A 24458-nucleotide genomic window follows, 5' to 3' on the forward strand; every position below is an offset into this window, starting at 1 on the left:
CAAACATACAGTCAATAACACAATAGAAAAATCTATGTACAGTGTGTGCGAATGTAGAAGATTAGGGAGGTAAGGCAATAAATAGGCTATAGAGGCGAAATAATTACAATTTAGCATTAACACTAGAGTGATAAATGTGCAGATGATGATGTGCAAGTATAGATACTGGGGTGCAAAAGAGCAAGAAGATAAATAACAATATGGGGATGATAGTGGGTGTGGTAGTTGGGTGTGCTATTTACAGATTGGCTGTGTACAGGTACAGTGATCGGTAAGCTGATGCTTAAAGTTAGAGAAGGAGATATAAGCCTCCAGCTTCAGTGATTTTTGCAATTCGTTCCAGTCATTGGCAGCAGAGAACTGGAAGGAAAGGCAGCCAAAGGAAGTGTTGGCTTTGGGGATGACCAGCGAAATATACCTGCTGGAGCGTGTGCTACGGGTGGGTGTTGCTATGGTGACCAGTGAGCTGAGATAAGGCAGGGCTTTACCTAGCAAAGACTTGTAGATGACCTGGAGCCAGTGGGTTTGGCGACGAATATGTAGCAAGGGCCAGCCAACGAGAGAATACAGGTCTCAGTGGTGGGTAGTATTTGGGGCGTTGGTGACAAAACGGATGGCACTGTGATAGACTACATCCAGGTTGCTGAGTAGAGTGTTGGAGGATATTTTGTAAATGACATCCCCGAAGTCAAGGATCGGTAGGATAGTCAGTTTTACGAGGGTATGTTTGGCAGCATGAGTGAAGGATGCTTTGTTTGCGAAATATGAAGCCGATTCTAGATTTAACTTTGGATTGGAGATGCTTAATATGAGTCTGGAAGGAGAGTTTACAGTCTAACCAGACACCTAGGTATTTGTAGTTGTCCACATATTCTAAGTCAGAACCGTCCAGAGTAGTGATGCTAGTCGGGTGGGTGGGTGCGGGCAGCAATCGGTTGAAGAGCATGCATTTAGTTTTACTAGCATTTAAAAGCAGTTGGAGGCCACGGAAGGAGTGTTGTATGGTATTTAAGCTCGTTTAGAGGTTTGTTAACACAGTGTCCAAAGAAGGGCCAGATGTATACAGAATGGTGTCGTCTGCATAGAGGTGGATCAGAGAATCACCAGCAGCAAGAGCGACATCATTGATATATACAGAGAAAAGAGTCGGCCCGAGAATTGAACCCTGTGGCACCACCATAGAGACTGTCAGAGGTCCGGACAACAGGCCCTCCGATTTGACACACTGAACTCTATCTGAGAAGTAGTTGGTGAACCAGGTGAGGCAGTCATTTGAGAAACCAAGGCTATTGAGTCTGCCGATAAGAATGCGATGATTGACAGAGTCGAAAGTCTTGGCCAGGTCGATGAAGACGGCTGTCTTTTATCAATGGCGGTTATGATATCGTTTAGGACCTTGAGCGTGGCTGAGGATCACCCATGACCAGCTCAGAAACCAGATTGCATAGTGGTGAAGGTATGGTGGCATTCAAAATGGTTGGTGGTCTGTTTGTTAACTTGGCTTTCGAAGATTTTAGAAAGGCAGGGCAGGATGGATATAGATCTATAACAGTTTGGGTCTAGAGTGTCTCCACCTTTGAAGAGGGGGATGACCGTGGCAGCTTTCCAATCTTTGGGGATCTCAGACGATACAAAAGAGAGGTTGAAGAGGCTAGTAATAGGGGTTGCAACAATTTCTGCGAATAATTTTAGAAAGAGAGGGTCCAGAATGTCTAGCCCAGCTAATTTGTAGGGATCCAGATTTTGCAGCTCCTTCAGAACATCAGCTGTCTGGATTTGGGTGAAGGAGAAGCAAGGGGGGGGGGGGGTCTTGGGCAAGTTGCTGCAGGAGGTGCAGAGCTGTTGGCCAGGGTAGGGGTAGCCAGGTGGAAAGCATGGCCAGCCGTAGAAAAATGCTTATTGAAATGATCGTTTATCGTAGATTTATCGGTGGTGACAGTGTTTCCTAGCCTCAGTTCAGTGGGCAGCTGGGAGGAGGTGCTCTTATTCTCCATGGACTTTACAGTGTCCCAAAACTTTTTGGAATTAGCTAGCCTTAGCTTTCGTAAGTCCCAGTCTACACCAGGCGGTGTCAGAGGAAGGCCCTAAAAATTGTCAAAGACTCCAGCCACCCTAGTCATAGACTGTTCTCTCTGCTACTGCACGGCAAGCGGTACTGGAGCGCCAAGTCTCGGTCCAAGAGGCTTCTAAACAGCTTCTACCACCAAGCCATAAGACTCCTGAACAGCTAATCAGATGGCTACCCAGACTATTTGCATTACCCCCTCCCCTCACTCTATGCTGTTGCTACTCTCTGTTATTATCTATGCATAGTCACTTTAATAACTCTACCTACATGTACATATTCAGTGTATGTGACAAATTAAATTTGATTTGATGTAACCAAGATTGAACTCTTTGGCCTGAATGCCAAGCGTCACGTCTGGAGGAAAGCTGGCACCATCCCTACGGTGAAGCATGGTGGTGGCAGCATCATGCTGTGGGGATGTTTTTCAGCAGCAGGGACTGGGAGACTAGTCAGGATTGAGGCAAAGATGACGGAGCAAATTACAGAGAGATCCTTGATGAAAAACTGCTCCAGAGCGCTCAGGACCTCAGACTGGGGCGAAGATTCCCCTTCCAACATGACAACGACCCTAAGCACACAGCCTAGACAACGCAGGAGTGGCTTCGGGACAAGTCTCTGAATGTCCTTGAGTGGCCAAGTCAGAGCCCGGACTTGAACCCGATCAAACGTCTCTGGAGAGACCTGAAAATAGCTCTTCCGCAACGCTCCCCATCCAATCTGACAGAGCTTTAGAGTATCTGCAGAGAAGAATGGGAGAAATTCCCCAAGCTTGTAACGTCATACCCAAGAAGACTTGAAGCTGTAATAATTTTCAAAGGTGCTTCAACAAAGTACTGAGTAAATGGTCTGAATACTAATGTGAATGTGATATTTCAGTTGAATTTTTTAAATAAATTAGCAAACATTTCTAAAAACTATTTTTTTCTTTGTCCTTATGGGGTATTGTGTGTAGACTGATGAGAGGAAAAAAACTATTTAATCAATTTTAGAATAAGCCTGTAACAAAATGTGGAAAAAGTCAACGGGTCTGAATACTTTCCGCATGTAGACACTGTTATGGTGCTGGAGATAATGAATAGGAGGTTGAAAAGTGGTGGAATTGCCCTTTAACTATGCAGTTCACCCTGTCTAGGTTATGAAAATAGATTAAGTCCAAGTTCCCGTGAGATACTGTGAGAATTTGCGGACTCACGGATACGGAGCCTCTGAAATAAATCCGGTCAAAGATCAGGAACTACTCCCTTCTTGGTAAAGTGAAATATCATTGAGTCTTAGCCTCACCCCGTCATCTCCTCTCCCAGAGTGGTGTTGGAAACAGGGAACGTGATGTCTAGAGCAGGAAAAGATGTGACAGTTAGACAGTTAAAGGGCAATTCCACCACTTTTCAACCTCATGTTCATTATCTCCAACACCAAACCAGTGTCTATATGTGAAAACAGCCTGTTTCTATGATCTGTGGTTAAAAAGACAAGAAGAAAGGTACTAAAAAAATAGTTATCTGTGACAAAAAACAGTGATTTTCAAAACCTGCAATGAGTTTCTAGCCAGAGGGTATTTTCTTGGTCCCCGCATCACCTCAAATCTCATATTGTTTGAAAATCACTGTTTTTTTAATGTTTTATCTTTTTATGATGTCATCAGGTATAACTATTTAACTTTATATTTTTTCCTATTTTTTTTTAGAAATGCGTCGTTTTCACATGTAGGCACTGGTATTGTGTTGGAGATGAAAATGAGGTTGAAAAGTGTTGGCGTTGTCCTTTAAGAGTGTGTGTGTGTGTGTGTGTGTGTGTGTGTGTGTGTGTGTGTGTGTGTGTGTGTGTGTGTGTGTGTGTGTGTGTGTGTGTGTGTGTGTGTGTGTGTGTGTGTGTGTGTGTGTGTGTGTGTAGGGACTGACTCACTGGTGAAGTTATTCTGTGTCTGTATGGAGTCTCCTATGAAGCTGTCAGTCATGTCCCCAAAGACGATACACATGAGAGGGAGGACCGTTCCATTAACCATAGCCATGATGGTCCCCAGCACAATCATCAACCTGTCCCAACCATCAGCAAACCTGAACTATAGAGGCATGGGGGAGGAGGAGCGAGAGTGAGGGGCAGGGTGGGGATATGAGGAAAGTGAGAGATTGGGAAGGAAAGAGAGAAAGGGAGTGAGAAGGGGCAGGGGAGAGGTAAGGGGATAAAGAATTAAAGGGGGGGAAGGATAAGTGGAGAGGAAAAGGGACAGAGATGGACAGATGCGCAGAGAGAGAAAGAGAACATATGAAGGTAATGAATATTCTGAGTCATTTTGTATGTAGAACTCCAGTACGTTTCTCCAGTGGTAGAGGCTCCTAACCAGAGGAAATTTAACCTTCAGCTATTCTACTGGCCCAACAGGGGACCAGAGGAAATGCAACCTTCAGCTATTCTACTGGCCCAGCAGGGGACCAGAGGAAATGCAACCTTCAGCTATTCTACTGGCCCAGCTGGTGACCAGAGGAAATGCAACCTTCAGCTATTCTACTGGCCCAGCAGGGGACCAGAGGAAATGCAACCTTCAGCTATTCTACTGGCCCAGCAGGGGACCAGAGGAAATGCAACCTTCAGCTATTCTACTGGCCCAGCTGGTGACCAGAGGAAATTCAACCTTCAGCTATTCTACTGGCCCAGCAGGGGACCAGAGGAAATGCAACCTTCAGCTATTCTACTGGCCCAGCAGGGGTCCAGAGGAAATTAAACCTTCAGCTATTCTACTGGTCCAGCAGGGGACCAGAGGAAATTCAACCTTCAGCTATTCTACTGGTCCAGCAGGGGACCAGAGGAAACTAAACCTTCAGCTATTCTACTGGCCCAGCAGGGGACCAGAGGAAATGCAACCTTCAGCTATTCTACTGGCCCAGCAGGGGACCAGAGGAAATGCAACCTTCAGCTATTCTACTGGCCCAGCTGGTGACCAGAGGAAATGCAACCTTCAGCTATTCTACTGGTCCAGCAGGGGAACAGAGGAAATTCAACCTTCAGCTATTCTACTGGCCCAGCAGGGGACCAGAGGAAATTAAACCTTCAGCTATTCTACTGGCCCAACAGGGGACCAGAGGAAATGCAACCTTCAGCTATTCTACTGGCCCAACAGGGGACCAGAGGAAATGCAACTTTCAGCTATTCTACTGGCCCAACAGGGGACCAGAGGAAATGCAACCTTCAGCTATTCTACTGGCTCAGCAGGGGACCAGAGGAAATGCAATCTTCAGCTAATCTACTGGCCCAGCAGGGGACCAGAGGAAATGCAACCTTCAGCTATTCTACTGGCCCAACAGGGGACCAGAGGAAATGCAACCTTCAGCTATTCTACTGGCCCAGCAGGGGGCCAGAGGAAATTCAACCCAACAGGGGACCAGAGGAAATGCAACTTTCAGCTATTCTACTGGCCCAGCAGGGGACCAGAGGAAATGCAACCTTCAGCTATTCTACTGGCCCAGCTGGTGACCAGAGGAAATGCAACCTTCAGCTATTCTACTGGCCCAGCAGGGGACCAGAGGAAATGCAACCTTCAGCTATTCTACTGGCCCAGCTGGTGACCAGAGGAAATGCAACCTTCAGCTATTCTACTGGCCCAGCAGGGGACCAGAGGAAATGCAACCTTCAGCTATTCTACTGGCCCAGCAGGGGACCAGAGGAAATGCAACCTTCAGCTATTCTACTGGCCCAACAGGGGACCAGAGGAAATGCAACCTTCAGCTATTCTACTGGCCCAGCAGGGGGCCAGAGGAAATTCAACCCAGCAGGGGACCAGAGGAAATGCAACCTTCAGCTATTCTACTGGCCCAGCAGGGGACCAGAGGAAATGCAACCTTCAGCTATTCTACTGGCCCAGCAGGGGACCAGAGGAAATTAAACCTTCAGCTATTCTACTGGCCCAACAGGGGACCAGAGGAAATGCAACCTTCAGCTATTCTACTGGCCCAACAGGGGACCAGAGGAAATGCAACCTTCAGCTATTCTACTGGCCCAGCTGGTGACCAGAGGAAATGCAACCTTCAGCTATTCTACTGGTCCAGCAGGGGAACAGAGGAAATTCAACCTTCAGCTATTCTACTGGCCCAGCAGGGGACCAGAGGAAATTAAACCTTCAGCTATTCTACTGGCCCAACAGGGGACCAGAGGAAATGCAACCTTCAGCTATTCTACTGGCCCAACAGGGGACCAGAGGAAATGCAACTTTCAGCTATTCTACTGGCCCAACAGGGGACCAGAGGAAATGCAACCTTCAGCTATTCTACTGGCTCAGCAGGGGACCAGAGGAAATGCAATCTTCAGCTAATCTACTGGCCCAGCAGGGGACCAGAGGAAATGCAACCTTCAGCTATTCTACTGGCCCAACAGGGGACCAGAGGAAATGCAACCTTCAGCTATTCTACTGGCCCAGCAGGGGGCCAGAGGAAATTCAACCCAACAGGGGACCAGAGGAAATGCAACTTTCAGCTATTCTACTGGCCCAGCAGGGGACCAGAGGAAATGCAACCTTCAGCTATTCTACTGGCCCAGCTGGTGACCAGAGGAAATGCAACCTTCAGCTATTCTACTGGCCCAGCAGGGGACCAGAGGAAATGCAACCTTCAGCTATTCTACTGGCCCAGCTGGTGACCAGAGGAAATGCAACCTTCAGCTATTCTACTGGCCCAGCAGGGGACCAGAGGAAATGCAACCTTCAGCTATTCTACTGGCCCAGCAGGGGACCAGAGGAAATGCAACCTTCAGCTATTCTACTGGCCCAACAGGGGACCAGAGGAAATGCAACCTTCAGCTATTCTACTGGCCCAGCAGGGGGCCAGAGGAAATTCAACCCAGCAGGGGACCAGAGGAAATGCAACCTTCAGCTATTCTACTGGCCCAGCAGGGGACCAGAGGAAATGCAACCTTCAGCTATTCTACTGGCCCAGCAGGGGACCAGAGGAAATTAAACCTTCAGCTATTCTACTGGCCCAACAGGGGACCAGAGGAAATGCAACCTTCAGCTATTCTACTGGCCCAACAGGGGACCAGAGGAAATGCAACCTTCAGCTATTCTACTGGCCCAGCAGGGGACCAGAGGAAAAGCAACCTTCAGCTATTCTACTGGCCCAGCAGGGGTCCAGAGGAAATTCAACTTTCAGCTATTCTACTGGCCCAACAGGGGACCAGAGGAAATGCAACCTTCAGCTATTCTACTGGCCCAGCAGGGGACCAGAGGAAATTCAACTTTCAGCTATTCTACTGGCCCAGCAGGGGACCAGAGGAAATTCAACCTTCAGCTATTCTACTGGCCCAGCAGGGGACCAGAGGAAATTCAACTTTCAGCTATTCTACTGGCCCAGCAGGGGACCAGAGGAAATTCAACTTTCAGCTATTCTACTGGCCCAGCAGGGGACCAGAGGAAATGCAACCTTCAGCTATTCTACTGGCCCAGCTGGTGACCAGAGGAAATATAACCTTCAGCTATTCTACTGGCCCAGCAGGGGACCAGAGGAAATGCAACCTTCAGCTATTCTACTGGCCCAGCAGGGGACCAGAGGAAATGCAACCTTCAGCTATTCTACTGGCCCAGCAGGGGACCAGAGGAAATTAAACCTTCTGCTATTCTACTGGCCCAACAGGGGACCAGAGGAAATGCAACCTTCAGCTATTCTACTGGCCCAGCAGGGGACCAGAGGAAATTCAACTTTCAGCTATTCTACTGGCCCAGCAGGGGACCAGAGGAAATTCAACTTTCAGCTATTCTACTGGCCCAGCAGGGGACCAGAGGAAATGCAACCTTCAGCTATTCTACTGGCCCAGCAGGGGACCAGAGGAAATGCAACCTTCAGCTACTCTACTGGCCCAGCAGGGGACCAGAGGAAATGCAACCTTCAGCTATTCTACTGGCCCAGCAGGGGACCAGAGGAAATTCAACCTTCAGCTATTCTACTGGCCCAGCTGGTGACCAGAGGAAATGCAACCTTCAGCTATTCTACTGGCCCAGCAGGGGTCCAGAGGAAATGCAACCTTCAGCTATTCTACTGGCCCAGCAGGGGACCAGAGGAAATTCAACTTTCAGCTATTCTACTGGCCCAGCAGGGGACCAGAGGAAATGCAACCTTCAGCTATTCTACTGGCCCAGCAGGGGACCAGAGGAAATAGAACCTTCAGCTATTCTACTGGCCCAGCAGGGGACCAGAGGAAATGCAACCTTCAGCTATTCTACTGGCCCAGCAGGGGGCCAGAGGAAATTCAACCTTCAGCTATTCTACTGGCCCAGCTGGTGACCAGAGGAAATGCAAACTTCAGCTATTCTACTGGCCCAGCAGGGGACCAGAGGAAATGCAACCTTCAGCTATTCTACTGGCCCAGCTGGTGACCAGAGGAAATGCAACCTTCAGCTATTCTACTGGCCCAGCAGGGGTCCAGAGGAAATGCAACCTTCAGCTATTCTACTGGCCCAGCAGGGGGCCAGAGGAAATTCAACCTTCAGCTATTCTACTGGCCCAGCTGGTGACCAGAGGAAATGCAACCTTCAGCTATTCTACTGGCCCAGCTGGTGACCAGAGGAAATGCAATCTTCAGCTATTCTACTGGCCCAACAGGGGACCAGAGGAAATGCAACCTTCAGCTATTCTACTGGCCCAGCTGGTGACCAGAGGAAATGCAACCTTCAGCTATTCTACTGGCCCAGCAGGGGACCAGAGGAAATGCAACCTTCAGCTATTCTACTGGCCCAGCTGGTGACCAGAGGAAATGCAACCTTCAGCTATTCTACTGGCCCAGCAGGGGGCCAGAGGAAATTCAACCTTCAGCTATTCTACTGGTCCAGCAGGGGACCAGAGGAAATTAAACCTTCAGCTATTCTACTGGCCCAGCTGGTGACCAGAGGAAATGCAACCTTCAGCTATTCTACTGGCCCAGGTGGTGACCAGAGGAAATGCAATCTTCAGCTATTCTACTGGCCCAACAGGGGACCAGAGGAAATGCAACCTTCAGCTATTCTACTGGCCCAGCTGGTGACCAGAGGAAATGCAATCTTCAGCTATTCTACTGGCCCAGCAGGGGACCAGAGGAAATGCAACCTTCCGCTATTCTACTGGCCCAGCTGGTGACCAGAGGAAATGCAACCTTCAGCTATTCTACTGGCCCAGCAGGGGGCCAGAGGAAATGCAACCTTCAGCTATTCTACTGGCCCAGCAGGGGACCAGAGGAAATGCAACCTTCAGCTATTCTACTGGCCCAGCTGGTGACCAGAGGAAATTCAACCTTCAGCTATTCTACTGGCCCAGCAGGGGACCAGAGGAAATGCAACCTTCAGCTATTCTACTGGCCCAGCAGGGGTCCAGAGGAAATTAAACCTTCAGCTATTCTACTGGTCCAGCAGGGGACCAGAGGAAATTCAACCTTCAGCTATTCTACTGGTCCAGCAGGGGACCAGAGGAAACTAAACCTTCAGCTATTCTACTGGCCCAGCAGGGGACCAGAGGAAATGCAACCTTCAGCTATTCTACTGGCCCAGCAGGGGACCAGATGAAATTCAACCTTCTGCTATTCTACTGGCCCAGCAGGGGACCAGATGAAATGCAACCTTCAGCTATTCTACTGGCCCAGTAGGGGACCAGAGGAAATGCAACCTTCAGCTATTCTACTGGCCCAGCAGGGGACCAGATGAATTTCAACCTTCTGCTATTCTACTGGCCCAGCAGGGGACCAGATGAAATGCAACCTTCAGCTATTCTACTGGCCCAGCAGGGGACCAGAGGAAATGCAACCTTCAGCTATTCTACTGGCCCAGCAGGGGACCAGATGAAATTCAACCTTCTGCTATTCTACTGGCCCAGCAGGGGACCAGATGAAATGCAACCTTCAGCTATTCTACTGGCCCAGCAGGGGACCAGAGGAAATGCAACCTTCAGCTATTCTACTGGCCCAGCAGGGGACCAGATGAAATTCAACCTTCAGCTATTCTACTGGCCCAACAGGGGACCAGAGGAAATGCAACCTTCAGCTATTCTACTGGCCCAGCAGGGGACCAGAGGAAATTCAACCTTCAGCTATTCTACTGGCCCAGCAGGGGTCCAGAGGAAATTAAACCTTCAGCTATTCTACTGGCCCAGCAGGGGACCAGAGGAAATGCAACCTTCAGCTATTCTACTGGCCCAGCTGGTGACCAGAGGAAATGCAACCTTCAGCTATTCTACTGGCCCAGCAGGGGACCAGAGGAAATGCAACCTTCAGCTATTCTACTGGCCCAGCTGGTGACCAGAGGAAATGCAACCTTCAGCTATTCTACTGGTCCAGCAGGGGAACAGAGGAAATTCAACCTTCAGCTATTCTACTGGCCCAACAGGGGACCAGAGGAAATGCAACCTTCAGCTATTCTACTGGCCCAACAGGGGACCAGAGGAAATGCAACTTTCAGCTATTCTACTGGCCCAACAGGGGACCAGAGGAAATGCAACTTTCAGCTATTCTACTGGCCCAACAGGGGACCAGAGGAAATGCAACCTTCAGCTATTCTACTGGCTCAGCAGGGGACCAGAGGAAATACAATCTTCAGCTAATCTACTGGCCCAGCAGGGGACCAGAGGAAATGCAACCTTCAGCTATTCTACTGGCCCAACAGGGGACCAGAGGAAATGCAACCTTCAGCTATTCTACTGGCCCAGCAGGGGGCCAGAGGAAATTCAACCCAACAGGGGACCAGAGGAAATGCAACTTTCAGCTATTCTACTGGCCCAGCAGGGGACCAGAGGAAATGCAACCTTCAGCTATTCTACTGGCCCAGCTGGTGACCAGAGGAAATGCAACCTTCAGCTATTCTACTGGCCCAGCAGGGGGCCAGAGGAAATTCAACCTTCAGCTATTCTACTGGCCCAGCAGGGGACCAGAGGAAATGCAACCTTCTGCTATTCTACTGGTCCAGCAGGGGACGAGAGGAAATTAAACCTTCAGCTATTCTACTGGCCCAGTAGGGGACCAGAGGAAATGCAACCTTCAGCTATTCTACTGGCCCAGCAGGGGACCAGAGGAAATGCAACCTTCAGCTATTCTACTGGCCCAGCAGGGGGCCAGAGGAAATACAACCTTCAGCTATTCTACTGGCCCAGCAGGGGGCCAGAGGAAATTCAACCCAGCAGGGGACCAGAGGAAATGCAACCTTCAGCTATTCTACTGGTCCAGCAGGGGACCAGAGGAAATTAAACCTTCAGCTATTCTACTGGCCCAGCAGGGGACCAGAGGAAATTAAACCTTCAGCTATTCTACTGGCCCAGCAGGGGACCAGAGGAAATTAAACCTTCAGCTATTCTACTGGCCCAGCAGGGGACCAGAGGAAATGCAACCTTCAGCTATTCTACTGGCCCAGCTGGTGACCAGAGGAAATATAACCTTCAGCTATTCTACTGGCCCAGCAGGGGACCAGAGGAAATGCAACCTTCAGCTATTCTACTGGCCCAGCAGGGGACCAGAGGAAATGCAACCTTCAGCTATTCTACTGGCCCAGCAGGGGACCAGAGGAAATTAAACCTTCTGCTATTCTACTGGCCCAACAGGGGACCAGAGGAAATGCAACCTTCAGCTATTCTACTGGCCCAGCAGGGGACCAGAGGAAATTCAACTTTCAGCTATTCTACTGGCCCAGCAGGGGACCAGAGGAAATTCAACTTTCAGCTATTCTACTGGCCCAGCAGGGGACCAGAGGAAATGCAACCTTCAGCTATTCTACTGGCCCAGCAGGGGACCAGAGGAAATGCAACCTTCAGCTATTCTACTGGCCCAGCAGGGGACCAGAGGAAATTCAACCTTCAGCTATTCTACTGGCCCAGCTGGTGACCAGAGGAAATGCAACCTTCAGCTATTCTACTGGCCCAGCAGGGGACCAGAGGAAATTCAACTTTCAGCTATTCTACTGGCCCAGCAGGGGACCAGAGGAAATGCAACCTTCAGCTATTCTACTGGCCCAGCAGGGGACCAGAGGAAATGCAACCTTCAGCTATTCTACTGGCCCAGCAGGGGACCAGAGGAAATTCAACCTTCAGCTATTCTACTGGCCCAGCTGGTGACCAGAGGAAATGCAACCTTCAGCTATTCTACTGGTCCAGCAGGGGACCAGAGGAAATTCAACCTTCAGCTATTCTACTGGCCCAGTAGGGGACCAGAGGAAATGCAACCTTCAGCTATTCTACTGGCCCAGCAGGGGACCAGATGAATTTCAACCTTCTGCTATTCTACTGGCCCAGCAGGGGACCAGATGAAATGCAACCTTCAGCTATTCTACTGGCCCAGCAGGGGACCAGAGGAAATGCAACCTTCAGCTATTCTACTGGCCCAGCAGGGGACCAGATGAAATTCAACCTTCTGCTATTCTACTGGCCCAGCAGGGGACCAGATGAAATGCAACCTTCAGCTATTCTACTGGCCCAGCAGGGGACCAGAGGAAATGCAACCTTCAGCTATTCTACTGGCCCAGCAGGGGACCAGATGAAATTCAACCTTCAGCTATTCTACTGGCCCAACAGGGGACCAGGGGAAATGCAACCTTCAGCTATTCTACTGGCCCAGCAGGGGACCAGAGGAAATTCAACCTTCAGCTATTCTACTGGCCCAGCAGGGGTCCAGAGGAAATTAAACCTTCAGCTATTCTACTGGCCCAGCAGGGGACCAGAGGAAATGCAACCTTCAGCTATTCTACTGGCCCAGCTGGTGACCAGAGGAAATGCAACCTTCAGCTATTCTACTGGCCCAGCAGGGGACCAGAGGAAATGCAACCTTCAGCTATTCTACTGGCCCAGCTGGTGACCAGAGGAAATGCAACCTTCAGCTATTCTACTGGTCCAGCAGGGGAACAGAGGAAATTCAACCTTCAGCTATTCTACTGGCCCAACAGGGGACCAGAGGAAATGCAACCTTCAGCTATTCTACTGGCCCAACAGGGGACCAGAGGAAATGCAACTTTCAGCTATTCTACTGGCCCAACAGGGGACCAGAGGAAATGCAACTTTCAGCTATTCTACTGGCCCAACAGGGGACCAGAGGAAATGCAACCTTCAGCTATTCTACTGGCTCAGCAGGGGACCAGAGGAAATGCAATCTTCAGCTAATCTACTGGCCCAGCAGGGGACCAGAGGAAATGCAACCTTCAGCTATTCTACTGGCCCAACAGGGGACCAGAGGAAATGCAACCTTCAGCTATTCTACTGGCCCAGCAGGGGGCCAGAGGAAATTCAACCCAACAGGGGACCAGAGGAAATGCAACTTTCAGCTATTCTACTGGCCCAGCAGGGGACCAGAGGAAATGCAACCTTCAGCTATTCTACTGGCCCAGCTGGTGACCAGAGGAAATGCAACCTTCAGCTATTCTACTGGCCCAGCAGGGGGCCAGAGGAAATTCAACCTTCAGCTATTCTACTGGCCCAGCAGGGGACCAGAGGAAATGCAACCTTCTGCTATTCTACTGGTCCAGCAGGGGACGAGAGGAAATTAAACCTTCAGCTATTCTACTGGCCCAGTAGGGGACCAGAGGAAATGCAACCTTCAGCTATTCTACTGGCCCAGCAGGGGACCAGAGGAAATGCAACCTTCAGCTATTCTACTGGCCCAGCAGGGGGCCAGAGGAAATACAACCTTCAGCTATTCTACTGGCCCAGCAGGGGGCCAGAGGAAATTCAACCCAGCAGGGGACCAGAGGAAATGCAACCTTCAGCTATTCTACTGGTCCAGCAGGGGACCAGAGGAAATTAAACCTTCAGCTATTCTACTGGCCCAGCAGGGGACCAGAGGAAATTAAACCTTCAGCTATTCTACTGGCCCAGCAGGGGACCAGAGGAAATTAAACCTTCAGCTATTCTACTGGCCCAGCAGGGGACCAGAGGAAATGCAACCTTCAGCTATTCTACTGGCCCAGCTGGTGACCAGAGGAAATATAACCTTCAGCTATTCTACTGGCCCAGCAGGGGACCAGAGGAAATGCAACCTTCAGCTATTCTACTGGCCCAGCAGGGGACCAGAGGAAATGCAACCTTCAGCTATTCTACTGGCCCAGCAGGGGACCAGAGGAAATTAAACCTTCTGCTATTCTACTGGCCCAACAGGGGACCAGAGGAAATGCAACCTTCAGCTATTCTACTGGCCCAGCAGGGGACCAGAGGAAATTCAACTTTCAGCTATTCTACTGGCCCAGCAGGGGACCAGAGGAAATTCAACTTTCAGCTATTCTACTGGCCCAGCAGGGGACCAGAGGAAATGCAACCTTCAGCTATTCTACTGGCCCAGCAGGGGACCAGAGGAAATGCAACCTTCAGCTACTCTACTGGCCCAGCAGGGGACCAGAGGAAATGCAACCTTCAGCTATTCTACTGGCCCAGCAGGGGACCAGAGGAAATTCAACCTTCAGCTATTCTACTGGCCCAGCTGGTGACCAGAGGAAATGCAACCTTCAGCTATTCTACTGGCCCAGCAGGGGTCCAGAGGAAATGCAACCTTCAGCTATTCTACTGGCCCAGCAGGGGACCAGAGGAAATTCAACTTTCAGCTATTCTACTGGCCCAGCAGGGGACCAGAGGAAATGCAACCTTCAGCTATTCTACTGGCCCAGCAGGGGACCAGAGGAAATAGAACCTTCAGCTATTCTACTGGCCCAGCAGGGGACCAGAGGAAATGCAACCTTCAGCTATTCTACTGGCCCAGCAGGGGGCCAGAGGAAATTCAACCTTCAGCTATTCTACTGGCCCAGCTGGTGACCAGAGGAAATGCAAACTTCAGCTATTCTACTGGCCCAGCAGGGGACCAGAGGAAATGCAACCTTCAGCTATTCTACTGGCCCAGCTGGTGACCAGAGGAAATGCAACCTTCAGCTATTCTACTGGCCCAGCAGGGGTCCAGAGGAAATGCAACCTTCAGCTATTCTACTGGCCCAGCAGGGGGCCAGAGGAAATTCAACCTTCAGCTATTCTACTGGCCCAGCTGGTGACCAGAGGAAATGCAACCTTCAGCTATTCTACTGGCCCAGCTGGTGACCAGAGGAAATGCAATCTTCAGCTATTCTACTGGCCCAACAGGGGACCAGAGGAAATGCAACCTTCAGCTATTCTACTGGCCCAGCTGGTGACCAGAGGAAATGCAACCTTCAGCTATTCTACTGGCCCAGCAGGGGACCAGAGGAAATGCAACCTTCAGCTATTCTACTGGCCCAGCTGGTGACCAGAGGAAATGCAACCTTCAGCTATTCTACTGGCCCAGCAGGGGGCCAGAGGAAATTCAACCTTCAGCTATTCTACTGGTCCAGCAGGGGACCAGAGGAAATTAAACCTTCAGCTATTCTACTGGCCCAGCTGGTGACCAGAGGAAATGCAACCTTCAGCTATTCTACTGGCCCAGGTGGTGACCAGAGGAAATGCAATCTTCAGCTATTCTACTGGCCCAACAGGGGACCAGAGGAAATGCAACCTTCAGCTATTCTACTGGCCCAGCTGGTGACCAGAGGAAATGCAATCTTCAGCTATTCTACTGGCCCAGCAGGGGACCAGAGGAAATGCAACCTTCCGCTATTCTACTGGCCCAGCTGGTGACCAGAGGAAATGCAACCTTCAGCTATTCTACTGGCCCAGCAGGGGGCCAGAGGAAATGCAACCTTCAGCTATTCTACTGGCCCAGCAGGGGACCAGAGGAAATGCAACCTTCAGCTATTCTACTGGCCCAGCTGGTGACCAGAGGAAATTCAACCTTCAGCTATTCTACTGGCCCAGCAGGGGACCAGAGGAAATGCAACCTTCAGCTATTCTACTGGCCCAGCAGGGGTCCAGAGGAAATTAAACCTTCAGCTATTCTACTGGTCCAGCAGGGGACCAGAGGAAATTCAACCTTCAGCTATTCTACTGGTCCAGCAGGGGACCAGAGGAAACTAAACCTTCAGCTATTCTACTGGCCCAGCAGGGGACCAGAGGAAATGCAACCTTCAGCTATTCTACTGGCCCAGCAGGGGACCAGATGAAATTCAACCTTCTGCTATTCTACTGGCCCAGCAGGGGACCAGATGAAATGCAACCTTCAGCTATTCTACTGGCCCAGTAGGGGACCAGAGGAAATGCAACCTTCAGCTATTCTACTGGCCCAGCAGGGGACCAGATGAATTTCAACCTTCTGCTATTCTACTGGCCCAGCAGGGGACCAGATGAAATGCAACCTTCAGCTATTCTACTGGCCCAGCAGGGGACCAGAGGAAATGCAACCTTCAGCTATTCTACTGGCCCAGCAGGGGACCAGATGAAATTCAACCTTCTGCTATTCTACTGGCCCAGCAGGGGACCAGATGAAATGCAACCTTCAGCTATTCTACTGGCCCAGCAGGGGACCAGAGGAAATGCAACCTTCAGCTATTCTACTGGCCCAGCAGGGGACCAGATGAAATTCAACCTTCAGCTATTCTACTGGCCCAACAGGGGACCAGAGGAAATGCAACCTTCAGCTATTCTACTGGCCCAGCAGGGGACCAGAGGAAATTCAACCTTCAGCTATTCTACTGGCCCAGCAGGGGTCCAGAGGAAATTAAACCTTCAGCTATTCTACTGGCCCAGCAGGGGACCAGAGGAAATGCAACCTTCAGCTATTCTACTGGCCCAGCTGGTGACCAGAGGAAATGCAACCTTCAGCTATTCTACTGGCCCAGCAGGGGACCAGAGGAAATGCAACCTTCAGCTATTCTACTGGCCCAGCTGGTGACCAGAGGAAATGCAACCTTCAGCTATTCTACTGGTCCAGCAGGGGAACAGAGGAAATTCAACCTTCAGCTATTCTACTGGCCCAACAGGGGACCAGAGGAAATGCAACCTTCAGCTATTCTACTGGCCCAACAGGGGACCAGAGGAAATGCAACTTTCAGCTATTCTACTGGCCCAACAGGGGACCAGAGGAAATGCAACTTTCAGCTATTCTACTGGCCCAACAGGGGACCAGAGGAAATGCAACCTTCAGCTATTCTACTGGCTCAGCAGGGGACCAGAGGAAATGCAATCTTCAGCTAATCTACTGGCCCAGCAGGGGACCAGAGGAAATGCAACCTTCAGCTATTCTACTGGCCCAACAGGGGACCAGAGGAAATGCAAACTTCAGCTATTCTACTGGCCCAGCAGGGGGCCAGAGGAAATTCAACCCAACAGGGGACCAGAGGAAATGCAACTTTCAGCTATTCTACTGGCCCAGCAGGGGACCAGAGGAAATGCAACCTTCAGCTATTCTACTGGCCCAGCTGGTGACCAGAGGAAATGCAACCTTCAGCTATTCTACTGGCCCAGCAGGGGGCCAGAGGAAATTCAACCTTCAGCTATTCTACTGGCCCAGCAGGGGACCAGAGGAAATGCAACCTTCTGCTATTCTACTGGTCCAGCAGGGGACGAGAGGAAATTAAACCTTCAGCTATTCTACTGGCCCAGTAGGGGACCAGAGGAAATGCAACCTTCAGCTATTCTACTGGCCCAGCAGGGGACCAGAGGAAATGCAACCTTCAGCTATTCTACTGGCCCAGCAGGGGGCCAGAGGAAATACAACCTTCAGCTATTCTACTGGCCCAGCAGGGGGCCAGAGGAAATTCAACCCAGCAGGGGACCAGAGGAAATGCAACCTTCAGCTATTCTACTGGTCCAGCAGGGGACCAGAGGAAATTAAACCTTCAGCTATTCTACTGGCCCAGCAGGGGACCAGAGGAAATTAAACCTTCAGCTATTCTACTGGCCCAGCAGGGGACCAGAGGAAATTAAACCTTCAGCTATTCTACTGGCCCAGCAGGGGACCAGAGGAAATGCAACCTTCAGCTATTCTACTGGCCCAGCAGGGGACCAGAGGAAATTAAACCTTCAGCTATTCTACTGGCCCAGCAGGGGACCAGAGGAAATTAAACCTTCAGCTATTCTACTGGCCCAGCAGGGGACCAGAGGAAACAGACCCCTCCCCAACCCCCCCTATTTCCACATTCATGTCTGATCTGGGTTCCAATTTTACACGCATGCAAGCACGTTGCACGCACACGTTCACATGCAGGCACACAGTCACATGCACACACCTTCGCAAAACCACACACACACACACACACACACACACACACACACACACACACACACACACACACAATACCTCAGGGCCCTGATAATAAATAGTCTACAGTGTGTAAAGCTGGAGAAGTATGTGACAGTTTGTCTCGGCTACTCACCAGAGCTATGGCGCCAATCATCGGCATCTTTGGCTCTTTCTCCTTTCCCCCCTTTTTCTCTTCATCTTTATCCTCTCTAGAAGAAACAGAATATCTACAACATCATTTTATAAATCAATTTTATATAATAATCTTTAAACTTTAAAAACGGCAGATAAAGTTATTAAGTTATTGAGTTTGTTAACTCAGGAACTAGACCGTAATTCCAATGAAGGAATAATAATACAAATCGATGTTATACCGACTATAGAAACAATTGTTGACAAAATACAAACACCCAAAGACAACATTCTCAGCACCTAAATATTTACCCAATGTCTCCGTTTTGCTCAATCTTGACTTTGGCCACGTCTATCTCGTCCTTCTTGCCCATGTCTGGGTCTTATGGCATGTAGGACACAATACAGACAGGTACAACCGTACAGGTGAGATCGCAAAGACGTATAACGGTAAGATATTTAAGCGTCCTCAAGAGTCTGGGGAAAGACAAACTTTGACACCTGCAATAAAGTATTTAAGGGGCTGAACTCATCATGGGCGTGCGTGTGAATTCATTGTTTAAACGATAACGAACTGGTTGCATGATACTGACTCCGGTTCATAATATCTTGACCACAGGACTAGAATGAGATTCTATATCTATGGTCTGGACTGGGTAGTGAATTAACACCCTCAATATGCCCCAGAAGTTTACTTCATATTTATTAAGCCTACTTTTGAAATAGTTTTGTAGTATAGGCTATAGTCTAGACTTGTCTTGTAGGCTGTTAGAAAAAGCAGTTGACATTACAAAGTGTAACGGAAGATCCGGTCGAGCGCATTAAAAATGCATAATGGTTGTTAGATAAACTCACCGCTTCTTTCCCGCCACCTCGCACAGGATCTCTCTCTTCCCTCGTTTCTATTTTTGACAATAGTTGGTCCACTCTCGGTGCTTACCCCCCAGCTCCGGTGCTGTCCTCTCTTTGTCTACCTCTGTTTCGTTCTCCCAATAGAGAAACAAGGGAGGCAGCAGCGCTTCTCTTATATCATAGTTACACAGGGGTGACATAATTTACTGCCGCGTGCCGCCCCTGCTCAAATCACACCTTCTGATGTCCACCAAACGTCTGTCTGTCCTTGACTTCGACGTCAGGAGCTGCTTTAAGGGAGGCCACAATGACCTATAGGGTAATGGCTGAGTGTGTGTCTTTGTTATTACATTAGATACCGAACATGCCCATCTCATGTTGCCGCTATTTGAGAGACAACCACCGCTACTCTACAAAAGTGATATTATTTTTCTCTCTCACAACATCGTGAACCAACAGTGGGCATCCATATAGCCAATGTCCAATCTCTTATAAAGAATGGAGAGCCTACCAGTTCAGCAAAATCAACATCTTATTGACTCTTTCATCTATTGACGTGCCTAGAACCAAGAGTGAACAATGACTATAAATGATCTAGGACTAGCCTATAGTAAAACTCCCGAGTGGCGCAGTGGTCAAAGGCACTGCATCTTAGTGCAAGAGGCTAGTCCTACTACAGTCCCTGGTTTGATTCCATGCTGTATCACATCCGGCCGTGATTGGGAGTCCCATAGGGCAGTGCACAATTGGCCCAGCATTGTCTGTGTTTGGCCAGTGTAGGCAGGCATTGTAAATAAGAATATGTTCTTAAATGACTTGCCTAGTTAAATAAAACATGTTTGAGTTACTATCACACTCCAATGCCCCTTACCTCTACTTGTAATTGTTCAGCTTTAGGCCAAAACAGTTTCTGTTATTAATTACATTGAGAACACACACTGTAAAAAAAAGAAACCCCACAAATCTATTGTTTCAACTAATTAAGTAACTGGTTCCACATACTATTTTTTTGTTTACTCAACTTTTGGGGCTAAGTGTTACCTGAACAACACCTTGGCCCAAACTTAGCTCCAACTTGAGAAAACATTGGCAAAAATGTAAATGTAAATGATGTGTTTTCTCAACTTGTTCATTCAACTATAAATGAACATTGATGATGTTATTTTTCCTCCAGTCTGAGTTAGTGCTTTGTCTTGTTCACTCTGTTCTAATGAGTTCTGTCAGCTTGTGTAGCATTGTAAAGGGATAAAGACTCCCACACTGCCATTTACCTCTCTACATTTGTTAATCATTGTCATCATCAGGGATTGGTACAGGGTTCACATACCCACAGACAGACAGTATGCTGGCCAGTGAGTTGCTCTTTTTGATAAAACCATTAACTTCCCCTCAGAATCTCTCTGGCCTTTCTTGGCCATTGATCAAGCTGGAATGACTGGACACCGGACAAAATATTCAACTACTGAAGGACAATGGAGTAAAAAAAAATGTATATCTCAATGACAAGCTAAACCAGAAAACATTTCTCTACTGAGATTCCAATCTCCATTGTCCTCCAAGACTGTCTGAATATAATTTATGGTTGGACTGGTAGATAATGTCAGTACACAGTGAAGGGACAGTAGACATCTTCCCTCGTGTTGGGCTGGTAGATAATGTCAGTACACAGTGAAGTGACAGTAGACATCTTCCCTCGTGTTGGGCTGGTAGATAATGTCAGTACACAGTGAAGTGACAGTAGACATCTTCCCTCGTGTTGGGCTGGTAGATAATGTCAGTACACAGTGAAGTGACAGTAGACATCTTCCCTCGTGTTGGGCTGGCTAAAAAGGCTAAAAGGAACAGGTGTGTGTTATTGTCCCTGAGTATGTGCATGTCAAAGACCAATTCAGATAACACATTACTGTTATACAACATTCAATAAAACACACACCAGTGTGTGGACCAAAGGTACCGTTAGTCAGGAGCTTCTCTACGCACACGCACACACACACACACACACACACACACACACACACACACACACACACACACACACACACACACACACACACACACACACACGGTTTATATGCTCAGCGATCATAATATGCTCTCCATCTTTGTCTCCTTTTCCTTCCACTTCTTTGTTTTATTGTTGATGTGATGAAGCACATGTTTACCATTAGTCTCAACCTGCAGGCCTATCCAGAGGTTGTTTTTTTTTTATTTATTTATTTTTTTATTTTATTTTTTTTATTTTTTTTTTAGGGGTGTATCAGAGGTTAAATCCAGAGGTTTTAGTCTCTTGGGTTATTTATGCCATACAATCAACTACCACTGTGTTCTCACGTTGAACCATGAAGTGTCACTCATTGACAATATCCTAATAAAAAAGGGTGTGTGTCACGTTCCTGACCTTATTTCCTTTGTTTAGTCTTGTTTAGTTGGTCAGGACGTGAGCTGGGTGGGCATTCTATGTTATGTGTTTCTATGTTGGGTTCATTCAACTAGCCTGATATGGTTCTCAATCAGGGGCAGGTGTTTTACGTTTCCTCTGATTGAGAACCATATTAAGGTAGACTGTTTCTCACTGTTTGTTTGTGGGTGATTGTTGCTGTGTCTGTGTTTGTTTCACCACACGGTACTGTTTCGTTTCGTTCGTTCGTTCATTTGTTCCTGTTCGTGCATTCATGTTTTGTGTTCTCAAGTTCAGGTCTGTTAACGTCGTTTATTATTTTGTAGTTTGTTTAAGTGTTTTTTCCGTCTTCATTTATAATAATAAATAAGTATGTATTCAACCCACGCTGCGTTTTGGTCCGATCCTTGCTCCTCTTCAGACGAGGAGGAAGACGAGCGTTACAGGGTGTCATACTGTGACATCACTTCTTGGGTTTCCGTCACACGCTGACTCAGTAGAAGTGGATGACATAAAAAGATGTCACCGGTTAATGAAGGATTGACCTAAAAACAACATATAGGCACTGGAGAAATATGAGTTAAAAGGTGTTAAGACAAAAAGCATGTTAGGATAGGTTAACTTCCTTGTTGTTGATGTCTTACTATAGGATGAATATATGAAGTATCCAGGTTTGTTCAGTCAATCTACAGACAGATCGAGGTTGTGTCTCACAAAAGTAGGTTAAGAATCCGTTACCAGTCAGTCAGATAAGGTCCCTCCTCCCTATCAAAACATCAGACACCAATTCATCCCAAAGACAATATACAATTTTTCTTCCTTTTTATCTCTGAATTGTTGGGAAAGGGCTCAAAGTAAGCATTTCACAGATCAAATCTACACCTGTTGCATTCGGCGCATGTGACAAAAAAAATGTGATTGGATTTGAATAATCTTCTATATCTATGAATCATTCACTGAAGCTCTTTCAACTGTTATTGTGGTACTTCAATAGGTTCAGATTTGTCCCTTTACTTGCTTTCTGAGAATCAGGAAGAGAGATCTGCTCTTTTTCTCTTGTTCTGATGTCAACCACAGAACTAGTGACTACACAGACAGGAGGTCAGAGATAGAAGCTGAGGTATGGAGCGCAAGTCTGTATTCTAGTCTTCAGGGTTCTTCTCAGGCTCAAACCAGTTCCAACCAGTTCTGAGGGACAGGGGAAGAAGAACAGGGTCAGAGATTCTGATTGGTAAAGACTGTTTAACCTTTATTCAATCAGAAAATACCCTTGAGGTTGAAAATCTATTTTGCAAGAGCAACCCACAGTGTGAGAAAAAATTGCAAAACTAGCCAGCAAGTGTTTTAGTAAGTTTGTAGGGAAAAAATGACATAATATATACTGTATATTCTTTTGGGGGGATTTTAGTTTTTGGTCAAAAAATGACTAAAATCACTAGGAATTCAGCTCAAAATTAGTTTGATTTAGGTAATCTGTTCACCTCATATTCCCATGAATAAAAGTAGACATATGTGATTGTGTCTCAATGTAATCAAGGTATGAAATTATTGTTATTTCCAAATACAATGGTATGAAATTATTGTTATTTTCAAATACAATCTAATTTTGGGCGTAGTTGTGGACAATTTGCAGTGTACAAATTATTATAATTATGTTCCAGCCCCCTGCCATCCACCATCCACCATCCAAAAATCGGGCCGCGGCTGAATCTAGTTGGCTACCCCTGCAGTAGGGGAACCTCTCGTTTAGTTAGAAAATAGTTTAACCCCTGAGATGAGGCATCTTGTTTCCACAGAGAAAAAAGTGACAACACAAAACACATCAAAACCGTTTTGATTGGTCTGTCTCAGTAGAGTTTTGATTGGTCTGTTTCAGTAGAGTTTTGATTGGTCTGTCTCAGTAGAGTTTTGATTGGTCTGTCTCAGTAGAGTTTTGATTGGTCTGTCTCAGTAGAGTTTTGATTGGTCTGTCTTAGTGGAGTTTTGATCGGTCTGTCTCAGTGGAGTTGTTGTCTTGGGGTAGATAAGTAGTCTATTGCATTTCATCAGTAGCCCAAAAACACTTTTTTCAATATCCATGAATCCCCTTAAACCTGGGGTGTCAAACCCATTCCAGGGCCTAGCGTCTGCTTCCTTTTCCTTTCAATTAACACCTAGACAACCAGGTGAGGGGAGTTCTTTGCTAATTAGTGACTTTAATTCATCGATCAAGGAGTGAAAACCCACGGAGTGAGTTTGACACATGTGCCTTAAACTCACCAAATGACCCTGTGGCTCTCCTCTGCTATAAACACCATACTGACTATTCCCACTGAGCGTGTGTCAGATCAGTGTCCAGGGCACTTCAGGAAAGGGGAGGAAGGATTCAGGTATTGGAACAGCTGCAGCTTACTCCATGGCCACTGGGGGTCCCCATCTACCTGAAAACTGACATTTCTAACACATTTATTTTTGTTTTATTCTCACATACACCAGATAGGTGTGGTTTTACTGGGTCAGCCATAGTAGTAGAGCACCCTTTGGGCAAATTAGGGTTAAGTGCCTTCCTCAAACGCAGAGCAACAGATTTTACCTTGTCAGCTCAGGTAATTGAACCAGCAACCTTTTAGTTACTAGCCCACCACTCTAACCACTAGGCTACCTGCCACCCTATCATATCATATCATAACAGAGAACACAGTTCGAACACGTTCAATGTGGCCTGTGGCCTGATTAAATGAATATAAAAAATCTTGCTTTGCTTTCTGTTTATTGTTGCAGCACCATTTCAGCGAGTCAAATTACTGTACATATAAATAGCCTATATTTGGCGAATAAAGGTTATTCTCATTCTGAACATCATCAATATATTACACAAAACAATAACCATATAGATTATATATACTGAACAAAAATATAAACGTGACATGTAAAGTGTTGGTCCCATGTTTCATGAGCTGAAATAAAAGATCAGAGAAATTG

General features: G+C 47.7%; 1 protein-coding gene across 5 annotated transcripts in view; it reads right to left on the reverse strand.

The window, feature by feature from the left end:
* LOC120048786 (ATP-dependent translocase ABCB1-like) overlaps window positions 1-19276 on the reverse strand; it is a 47108-nt gene extending 27832 nt beyond the window's left edge. Inside the window, exons 1-5 of one of the 5 annotated variants that reach the window (XM_038995005.1) lie at window positions 19103-19276; window positions 18560-18623; window positions 18249-18342; window positions 3971-4127; window positions 3350-3398 (exon numbers count right to left, since the gene is read on the reverse strand). In XM_038995005.1, the coding sequence (XP_038850933.1) occupies window positions 3350-3398; window positions 3971-4127; window positions 18249-18342; window positions 18560-18621 (362 nt within the window). In that variant the 5' untranslated portion in view covers window positions 18622-18623; window positions 19103-19276. Of the gene's footprint in view, window positions 1-3349; window positions 3399-3970; window positions 4128-18248; window positions 18343-18559; window positions 18630-19102 lie in introns of those variants that run through there. The other 4 variants (XM_038995006.1, XM_038995004.1, XM_038995007.1 and 1 more) reach the window with 4 other exon arrangements.
* Between the last annotated feature and the right edge of the window lie 5182 nt (window positions 19277-24458).

The sequence above is a fragment of the Salvelinus namaycush genome, chromosome 5, assembly GCF_016432855.1.
Source record: "Salvelinus namaycush isolate Seneca chromosome 5, SaNama_1.0, whole genome shotgun sequence".
Lineage (NCBI taxonomy): Eukaryota > Metazoa > Chordata > Actinopteri > Salmoniformes > Salmonidae > Salvelinus > Salvelinus namaycush.